The sequence below is a fragment of the Salvia splendens genome, chromosome 13 (genome assembly GCF_004379255.2).
Source record: "Salvia splendens isolate huo1 chromosome 13, SspV2, whole genome shotgun sequence".
Lineage (NCBI taxonomy): Eukaryota > Viridiplantae > Streptophyta > Magnoliopsida > Lamiales > Lamiaceae > Salvia > Salvia splendens.
The window spans coordinates 26,678,262-26,689,358 of NC_056044.1; the positions used below are offsets into that span (position 1 = coordinate 26,678,262).

The 11,097-nt window shown below is 41.0% G+C and overlaps 1 protein-coding gene across 1 annotated transcript; it reads left to right on the top strand.

Moving 5' to 3' along the window:
* The first annotated feature begins 2,886 nt into the window (after positions 1-2,886).
* Positions 2,887-5,928, top strand: LOC121762899 (fasciclin-like arabinogalactan protein 15). Its single transcript, XM_042158919.1, has 3 exons — positions 2,887-4,285; positions 5,328-5,470; positions 5,565-5,928. The coding sequence occupies exons 1-2, from the start codon at positions 3,004-3,006 to the stop codon at positions 5,399-5,401; spliced, it is 1,356 nt and encodes a 451-aa protein (XP_042014853.1). The 5' UTR covers positions 2,887-3,003; the 3' UTR covers positions 5,402-5,470; positions 5,565-5,928.
* The last annotated feature ends 5,169 nt before the right edge of the window (positions 5,929-11,097 follow it).

Genomic DNA, 11,097 nt, shown 5'->3' on the forward strand with positions numbered 1-11,097 from the left:
AGTTCTAAATTTGAAGTTAGTAGTAGCTACGTAAATAAGTTTATGCTTAGACAAATTTTTAATAAGTAGGATATATTGTCGGATTTTGTTATTTGGCACTGTATACCCCTCCCGCCGTGTGGACCCTTCTCCAGCCTGTTGTTCATTTCCAACTTTGTACCTAAAAATTTACCAATGTTGGTTACACAATTAAAATTAAAATTAAAATTAAAATTAAAATTAAAATTAAAATTAAAATTAAAATTAAAATTAAAATTAAAATTAAAATTAAAATTAAAATTAAAATTAAAATTAAAATTAAAATTAAAATTAAAATTAAAATTAAAATTAAAATTAAAATTAAAATTAAAATTAAAATTAAAATTAAAATTAAAATTAAAATTAATAATAATAGTGTACATTATTCCATTTTTATCTGCTTTGTCAAGTTAATTTTACCTTTCGCTCTCAAGCACACTCTCCTACATCTTATTTTATCAATACAAATAAATATAGAAAATAGTAGTTAATGTGTATTACCCACTATAGTATTTTCTACCCTAAACCATTAACCAAAAATGCATCTTATTTTATCAATACAAATAATAATAGAAAATAGTAATTAATGTGTATTATCCTCTATAGTATTTTCTACCCTAAAACCATTAACCACAAATGTATTTGATATTACTATCACACTTTAATATTACAATCATGTTCGTTGGCATCAATAAATTACACATATTTAATAAATATTTGGAAAAGATTCGAAAATCGATTTGATATTTTTGATATAGAAAGCATAAGAAAAAAGATGGATATACTACTAATTTCCGAACTGTTTCCTTCGTTTCTTCTTAAGAGTATCCACAATGGCGGCGAGCGGACCGGCTAGCCGATTCCCGGCGCTGGCCGGTCCGCTCGCCGAACCATTGTAGTAAGCGAGCGCCAAATCGGCGAGAAAAACGGCGAGCGCACGCCGATTCCCGGGCGCTGGCCGATGTGCTCGCCGATCGGCTGACCGCCGTTGCAGGCTCCCCATCGGCGAGCGATCGGCCAACCGATTTTTTATTTTTTTAAATTTAATTTTTGAAACACTATATATACGCGATTTGCACGTCATTTTCATTCGCACCACTTGTTTTAACGAGTTTTCTCTCTATCTTAATTTCTGTACAAGAGCAACAACGCGAAATGGAGCACAACAACGAGTCTACTCCAGTGACGAGCGGGTCTCAAACTCCCACGGTACCCGTGGGAAGTGGATGGGGTCCGATGGCAGGGTACTACAACATGTAGCCTTGGCAGCAGATGATGCCCGGGATGGCATCCGGGGGTAGTATGCCGGGATGGCAGGGGATGCAGAGTGGACCGGCGATGCCGGGCGGGCAGGGGGTACCCAGGATGCAACCCGGGATGCAGATGATGCCGGGGTGGCAGCCGGGGATGCAGGGGACGCCGGGGGGGACAGCGTCTATCGCCCCAGTTTTGATTTTTTGACTGCTTCTTCGCACACATCGACCCCATCGGAGACGCTGTTCACTGGATGTGATACTTTCTCCTTAGAGGAGTTGGGGATAGATCTCGGGGATGCGGACACTCCCGTTCAAACGGTGGGAGTAGGGCGGGGTCGGGGCGCGCCAAAGAAGAAGAAGGGCAAGGGCAAGAGGGTGGTCGGCGAGTCATCGTAGCCGGCTGATGATGAGAGCCAGGCACGGAGGAAGTGGACGGATGCGAAGAACGTCGCGCTGTCCAAGGCGTGGGTGAGTGTTTGCGATGATCCCCTCGCCTCGAACAATCAGAGGATCGTCAACTTATGGGCTAAAATAGCAGCAGCCTACAAGACATTTTACCCAGAAGGGAGGCCACGCAGCGGGGAGGAGTGTCGGAAGGGGTGGGACCGAATCAGGGCTGCGGTCTCCCGATTTTCGGGCTTGTACACCAATGCCCTTCGCATGCAGACCAGTGGCCAAACTGACGAGGATTGCAGGAGGAAAGCGGAGAAAGCCTTCCCTATGCCCGGGCTTTATAAGGAGTTCACCTACTGGAACTGCTATGATGTGCTGATGGACTTCGAGAAGTTTCGGGCAGATGTCGATGCTAGCTGGCCGAAGAAGCAGCGACTGAACTATACCGGTGATTACAGCGGCGGCAGCAGTGACGGTTCCCACGACCTCCCCAAGGATGTTCAGGAGTTCCCGTCCCCTCCCGCGTTTACTCGCCGCACTCGCCCGGTTGATCAAAGGCAGGCGCAACGGGCTCGCCAGGGGTCCCAGGAGGTCCAGTCGGCATCCCTCCATGTTGGCAGGTCGACAACCGAGCTCGCCTTCTTTGCGCGTCAACAAACGCGGGCTCAGATGTACAAGATCTTAGCTGACTGGAAGACGACAACTGACCCCGAGGAGAAGAGTTTTTTTCACTCAATGCTCGTGAGTATGCGTGCCGATTTGAATGCCGCCGCAGCACAGTTGGGGGGCTCAGACGCGTGCTTAGATGCCGCAGATTTGGGGGTCCCGGATAGCGGCGACGGCGAGGAGTGAGGCGGTGGCGGGGGGGGCTTGTGTGTGGAGGAGGAGTTTTTTTAAAATTAATGTAAATTTTTTTAAATTAATGTAATTTTTTTAATTAATGTACTTTTTAAAATTTTAATATTATTATTGAATTTTCCCGTATCTGTGTCGTAAATTTAATTCCGTATTTTGTGTGATTGTTAATTATTTATTTTTTATAATTTTGTTTATTGTGGCTAGGCTATGGCTGACCTATTGCTTGTCCTGTTGCTTGTTATGATGATGTGACAGGAAGAATTTTTAGTGCTGATGACGTGGCAAGTGAGGTTTGTGGCTAGTCTATGTCTAAGCTATTAGAGATACTCTAATATTCCACCAAACAACATAGCACTATTAAGTAATTAACCAAACCTACGCTACATATTCTCTCTCACTGTTTTCTCCCAAACAAGAGAGAGAGAGAGAGAGAGCAACAGACTTTTACTTATTACTCTAGACCGACAAATCCCCAAACATGGATTCTCAGATCTATGGCCTCTCTCTCGCCTTCCTCGCTCTTCTCGCCACCACCGCCTCCGCATTGCCGGCCAAACCAGCAAACTCCGCCGCTCAGATCAATTCCAATTCAGTCCTCGTAGCTCTCCTCGATTCGCATTACACCGAGCTCTCGGAGCTCGTCGAGAAGGCGCTCCTGCTTCAAACGCTCGAAGACGCCGTCGCCAATCACAACATTTCCATATTCGCCCCCAGAAATGAGGCGTTGCAGCGGGATTTGGACCCCGAATTCAAGCAATTTCTGCTGGAGCCTCGGAATCTCAAGTCTCTCCAAAATCTCCTTCTCTTCCACATGATTCCCACCCGCATTCACTCCAATCACTGGAGGAAGAAGCCAGTTCACCACTCCAGCCTCTGCCGCGACGCCGCCGGCGAATTGATTCCAATCCACGAGAAAAACGGAGAGATAATCGTCGGCACGGCTAGGGTTATCAAATCCGACGACATCGTCCGCCCCGACGGAATCATCCACGGCATTGAGAAGCTCCTAATCCCCAAATCCGTCCAGCACGAGTTCAATTCGCGCCGCAGCCTCCGCGCAACCTCCGCCGTGATTCCGGAGGGAGCACCGGAGGTCGATCCGCGGACTCACCGCCTGAAGAAATCCGCACCGCCCGCCCCCGCCGGCGCCCCTCCCGCCCTCCCTATCTACGACGCCCTAGCTCCCGGCCCCTCCCTCGCCCCTGCCCCCGCTCCTGGACCCGGCGGCCCGCACCACCACTTCGACGGCGAGAGCCAGGTGAAGGACTTCATTCAAACCCTCCTGCATTACGGCGGCTACAACGAGATGGCGGATATCCTAGTCAATCTGACGTCGCTCGCCACCGAGATGGGGCGGCTGGTCTCAGAGGGGTACGTGCTGACGGTGCTGGCGCCGAACGATGAGGCAATGGCGAAGCTGACGACGGACCAGCTGAGCGAGCCGGGGGCGCCGGAGCAGATTATGTATTATCACCTGATTCCAGAGTACCAGACGGAGGAGAGTATGTACAACTCCGTGAGGAGATTTGGGAAGGTGAAATACGACACGTTGAGACTGCCGCATAAGGTGGTGGCGGAGGAGGCCGACGGCTCGGTGAAATTCGGCCACGGCGAGAGCTCCGCTTACCTCTTCGACCCCGATATTTACACCGATGGCAGAATCTCCGTTCAGGGCATCGACGGCGTTCTCTTCCCCGTGGAGGAGACCGTCGCCCCCAAAGCCGCTCCTCTCGCCAAGATTGTTTCCAAACCAAGAAGAGGTATGTTCATTTAATTTTTTTTTACTTCAAATTCGTTTATCCCTGAATTTAGAAATTGGTTTTGTCAAGAATTGATTGGTGAAATTAGAGGGTTATTACTACTACTATTAGATTGTTTTTCCAGTGGGAAAATTGAGGTGGGCTCCGGCGAATTTTAGTTGCTGAACTTGTACGCACGTTTATCCCTTTTTTCTCTTGATAATTAATCACAATTAATTTTACTCAACTGGTGGTTAATAATAGGTCACTGATATTCTACATTTTAATTAAATCAAGTCGAGACTAGGGCGTAAAACATCATAATTAAACAATTAACCTCTAATTCACGAGATTGGCATCATATGGTGTCCTATTAGGCAGGCTGTTACAATCACATTAGTGAGTGCTTCTCCATTAATTAAACAATTAACCTCTAACCCATATTTTAGTTCACTAGAATTGTAAGTAAGAATAAAATATTTTAGAGAATGTTACTACTACTAGCCTCGGGGTTAAAAGTAAATACTAACGAAATTAATTAGGTGGTGATATTTGTGGGTGGAAAATGGGGATGGGAAGTATCTAGTGGTGTCGGGAACACGGTGGAGCCTCATGAATGGGCAGTGATGAAATTGACCATCACCAAAGCACAGTGGATCATAGCTGTGGTTTTCTATATATAATTTTTTCCTTCATTCTAAAAAAGCTTTAATTGTAGAGTTGAGACCAGCCTGTAATTGACTAATAGTGCCACCTTTTTATTCATCGCCTGTCTTATTCGTTTTTCTTTTTGTGACATATTATAAATATTCACAATCACAGGTGTGATTATATATACTTCCCCTTCTTTCTCTATAGAAACACTCTGTATTTTAGTTGATTAGTCTGCTATATTCATTTATGTTAAGTCCACTATTTAATTAGCTGGAATGACAATATTGTTGTTATTCTCCAAAGAAAAATAATTGGAGACATGTGGTGTGATTTATTACAACTATTTGATTGTTGTAATATGGTTTCATAATTGGTTGAACTGCCTAACAGATGAAATAATAATGTGCAGGGAAGCTGCTAGAATTGGGATGCAGGATGCTTGGGTCTGTTGGGCAGAATCATCACTTCTCTACCTGTCATTAAATTTCATACTACTATCATAAAAAAATATATGGAAAATTAAAGGATAGAAATCCACAATGATGCAAAAAGGTGAGAGTTGCAGAAACTTTTAATAAAATTTAATTTATTTTCTTGTAATCTTTGTTAATAGGTAAGTAACATATTTTTTCATTATAATTACCAGGATGGTGAATGCACATGAGCAGAAGATAGAAATCCAGAGTGTGCTTGTTCATCAGAGAACCCCACACTTTCAATTTTTTTGCTTTCCTTTTTGGTTTTTGCCCTTGTAATTTTGGTATAATTACTGTAATTACATACCCATTTTTTTATTTGTATTTAAGTAAGCTTGGTCCGCCGACAGCAAGTGTATGCACAAATATATAGGAGTGGAGTATTTTTTTTTATAAAGAGGGGAGGGGGGTTGCCTCTGTTTAAAGAATGCCATGAAAATCTTGTGGTGAGACCAACTTTTACTTTCACTTTTAATAATGGACATTTTTTGTTGTCCTTTTGTGAATGGAAAGAACCTTCCCTTTCATAACTCACTTTATTTCTAGCACAAGCAATTTCGCTTTTCTTCAATGAATTTTGTGCTCCTACAATTTAATTTGGACTTTGAATGGAAATCATAATTTGTTGTAAAGCTGTAATCAATACTTGTTAAGGATGAAGTTCCTTAACTCGTAGATTTTGCGTCGAAAGTCGCGGGAGCTTTTGCCCGTCGATCAATCCGGCGTCAAAATTATGATTTTGTGCGTTTTGCACGTTTGAAAGGAAAGAGAGTAAGAGAAAATAAAATAGAAAGATAATTGATATTTCTTGAATGAATGGGAAGAATACAATGCCTCCTATTTATAAGACTATCCTGACTTAGAGAACAAGAAAATAAAGATCCTAATAATATATGGGAAATATATGCTAAATCAATATTAAACTAAATAAGAGAGATTTGGGGATATTCGTAGAGATATTCTCGTATCAACTCCCCCTCTGTTAAAATCCACCTTGTCCTCAAGGTGGAAACCACGACAAAACGAAGAGTGTCGTGACTAGAAGCTTTGGCGAGGTATCCCCACCCGGATCAAATGTATGCAAATCCTCAAGAATTGCACAAAGTTGATGAAGTGCAAGGACACCCACAGAAGTCCCGAGCTTAAGAACATACTTTTGTGGATGATAACACATCTGAATTGTTGTTGTTTCCCAGCCATCAAATGCTTCAATCTTTTTACAATCACGAGCAAAGTGTCGCGAAATACTCCCTCCTGGATCAAACGTACACGACCGTTGCTTTGCACTTACTCGACTAGGAGAAAGCGAAGCAATAATTCCTAGGGAAGTCTCGCCCACCTTTCGGCATTCAACAAACCCAATATCAATCCAAATATGATGATGCACCGCTAAAGCATTGATAGCACCTTCATCAACTCCGTGAATACCTACGATCACACGCATTCTCGGTCGTCGTGGACAATACATCACCATTGCCTTAACGCCATAACTACAGAACGTCTCACAGAAATCCAATCCCACCGAAATGCACTCTAGTGCTTCACGTTGAGCTTGGAAACAAAACTCCTGTATAGTCATACCCTGTGATGAAGCTTTTAGAAATCCATTCGTTTCCTCATGGTCTAACAAAACCCCTTCCACTCCAACTTGATCACATTTAGGTAGTCGATCAATTGTAGTATTTGGACAAGATTCTACTGCTTCATCATTATTAACGGCAATTAATTCCATTGAGGCATACCCGAAATTGGAGTCGCACGATAGAGATATTGAGGCTGGTGGAGGCGGGCTAGCAACGACAACAGGCAGCGAGCTTCTAGATGGAACGTGATGGAGATCGGCTGGGGCGGCGGTCGTCATCTGTGGTAGGGGACACGATACTGGCTCCGTGTCCATGACGCTGGGTGTAAGGTCTAGTGGAGGTCGTATCGCGGCGTGTGGATCACCCAGGAAACGTTCACGTGAATCCATCTGAGACCCCAATTCCCTGACAATAGCAGTCAAATGCTCGAGCTGTGAAGCCAAGTCAGCCACTGTTAGGCTCGGTTCAGACTCCGCCGTCACTGGATCACGTGGCATGTCGAGAGGCTCCATATGGCCGACATCATTAGTCGTTGGGAGACATTGCCAATCCGGTTGATCGGAAGGTTGCGGATATAACAACGACAGTTGATCATAGGTCGAAGAACTCTGCTGCGTGCGCACCCATGGCGGGTCCCAGCAAGTGGGCTGTCTGAGCGTGGTGTGGTGTGGCTGCTGAGGCGGTTGATAAGGCTGAGAGTATCCCTGCTGCGTGCACAACCTTGGCGGGTCCCAACAAGAGGGCGGTGGTGGCGAGTACGAATTTGGCTCGTAGGACGATGGTTGCCGATACGCAGTTTCCTGGCGCAGCCATGGCGGGTCCCAGGAAGTGGGTTGACGGGCATGGTAGGGATGGTGTTGTGGGTGGAGTCTCCCATCCTGTGGATATGGATATGATGGTTGTTGATCTAACGCTCTGTTCGGATGAAGCAGGGGTTGAGATACGGGCTGCCATGAGTGGTAATCCGCCTGCCGGAGTTGATATCTGGTGTAGCTGTACGACATGTAGACAACGATTCGGAGGAAGAGATCACGATGAAAGCACCAATTGTTAAGGATGAAGTTCCTTAACTCGTAGATTTTGCGTCGAAAGTCGCGGGAGCTTTTGCCCGTCGATCAATCCGGCGTCAAAATTATGATTTTGTGCGTTTTGCACGTTTGAAAGGAAAGAGAGTAAGAGAAAATAAAATAGAAAGATAATTGATATTTCTTGAATGAATGGGAAGAATACAATGCCTCCTATTTATAAGACTATCCTGACTTAGAGAACAAGAAAATAAAGATCCTAATAATATATGGGAAATATATGCTAAATCAATATTAAACTAAATAAGAGAGATTTGGGGATATTCGTAGAGATATTCTCGTATCAATACTCCTATATATTTTGGTGAACTATAACTATCAAGTGTAAGTGAAACATTGATAAGGTGAGATGCATTCACATCAGATCTTTGTGATCGGAAAATTGAAAATGTTTCTCCTTTTCACAATAAGTAGTAAGGATTTTCATTTGAACCCTTCCCTATTTTATTTTTGTTTGCATATTTTGATGGAGCTGTAATAACCAATGATTATACTAAACCTTTGGTGACGTTTACGATTAAGAATTATCCTATACGTCGATTAAAATTGTATCGGTTCATATGTTCTTACTCACTGTGAGCTGAATAATTGGAACTTTTAAAAATGTTATGCCCTTGAATATTTTGAACTAACTTACTTGAACAAATATGACACGATAAATATAAAAATACTCATTTAAGCATGTATCTAATAAATCATGAATATTAAACGCACTCTTAGTAATAATGCAATTGAGTTTATGGCATAAAACTAAAAACACAATCGAATCTCACTATGCAAAATTCCGCAATTACTGTACTCTAAAGTTAATCGTGATTTATTAAGACCGATCAATTAATAAAAAATCCAAAGTTGGAGTTGGCCTAAGATCATGGTCTCCCAACTCTTCTTCCACACCCTTCATTCTATATTTCCTAATAACTCGATCCGATCCGATCTGAATCACTACAAATTTTAATTACATCTATATTTATGCTACATTGACCTCACCATCTTCACCAATTCAATACTACTAACCTACATTTTATGTAACCTAAAACGCAATATAACTTATATATGTAAATATATGACTAAAGTCTCAAAATGGTCCTTAACATATTGCGTTTTTTTTTTATTTTGGTCCAAAACATTATCTTTTGAATTATTCGTTCCCTCACATTTGAAATCGGATCACATTTGGTCCATTTTGGACGGTTCCGTCAAATATTTGACGGTTTTAATTACCGGGTCACAAATCTGTCACTAATTGGGAGAAACTGGTCCGTCACAAAATCCTTCACTAATCCGTCACAAATCCGTCACTAAATTCTTTTAAATTGTTTTATCTCCTTATAAAATATTGTCTTTTGACAATATTCAAAACAATATTATTTCATCAAAATAAATATTTACTTTAGTGAAATCATATAAGTTAAAACGTAAAAGACGATATTTTAAATAAACAATTGGAATGGCTAATTAAGACGAATATAGTATGATGAGAATTACATATGAAATGTTGTCAAAAGACAATATTTTATAAGGAGATAAAACAATTTAAATGAATTAGTGACGGATTTGTGACGGGTTAGTGACGGATTTTGTGACGGATCAGTTTCTCCCGATTAGTGACGGATTTGTGACCCGGTAATTAAAACCGTCAAATATTTGACGGAACCGTCCAAAATGGACAAAATGTGATCCGATTTCAAATATGAGGGATCGAATAATTCAAAAAATAATGTTTTGGACCAAAATAAAAATTAAGGACCATTTTGGGACTTTAGTCGTAAATATATACATGCACTCAAATTAAGTGGGAAAGATATTACAAGTAACGCACAAGGCCACAGGTGGAATTTAAGTTACCATGGAACCTTCGCTAGAATAAATAGTGGTTGGTTGTTGCATTCATTAAAATAATAATGTTTCGTGTCTGAAAAAGACAGCTAAGTGGTAGATGCTTATAAGGTTTTCACAAAAGAGTAAGATGCTGCTGCGTCTTTGACAGATGGGAGGAGACATCATATCTAACTCATATGGTTGCATTTTTCAAATCCGTTTCTTTCAACAAACCCTCGTTGCCTTTCATTCAATTTTTCATAAGGATATTTACTACATAGCAAATTCAACCACTTTGGTCTTATCTCAACGTCAAGACTCAAGAGTTTAAATAGTTCATGTTTTCGAATTAATTCTATACGTGGATGAAAAAAAGTTATACTACTACTTTAATTGAGTGAGACTATAATTTCCATTTCCGACCAATACTTCCACTATAATTCTCTACTTATTCACAGTCTTCTTCTTCTTCAAACATCGGTCATGTTATCTTGTACTCCAACCAAAGCTCACCAAATTTGCATCTGTGGAAATTATTTTTTCCTTATCAATTATCAGCAAACACTTGATAAATAGAAATTCTTTACGCAAATTAATAATATAATATTATGATATACTAATGAAATCAAATGGACTATCACAGGATTAATCAAATTACGCTTGTGAACCCATGGGACTTTTCAAGTGAAAATGAGGCACGAGATGAGAGAGTTCCATGTAAATTTTTAGTACTCCATGTTTTTTTAACATGTGACTTAACGTGTCAAGATTTCTCGTTGCAGCTAATCAAATATTAACAAATTAATTGCAATGCCTGCGCTAATTCAAAGACTCCTATTACACTATTCAAATTAAATTATTTAAATATATTTTACACTTTCACTATCAACAAATTAACATGATTCATGATTTAGAGGAATAGAGTTTATTGACATGTAAGTTACACTAATGCTCTGAAAATGGTAGGATTGGAATTTTTCTAGCTATATTTGATAAAATAAATACTAACATTTATCATTAATATATGGAGTAGTAGTTTTAATTATTTATTGCTAGATTTTTTGAAAAATAAGTTATGGGCTATATATTAACTAAGAGTGGGCTTAAATGAAATAATGTGAGAAAATGAAAAGAGAAAGCCCAGATTGTAAAGCCCAAGAAAATTCTACATCTATAACATCGGACATCCCATTCCCATGTCGTTTGCACTCAAT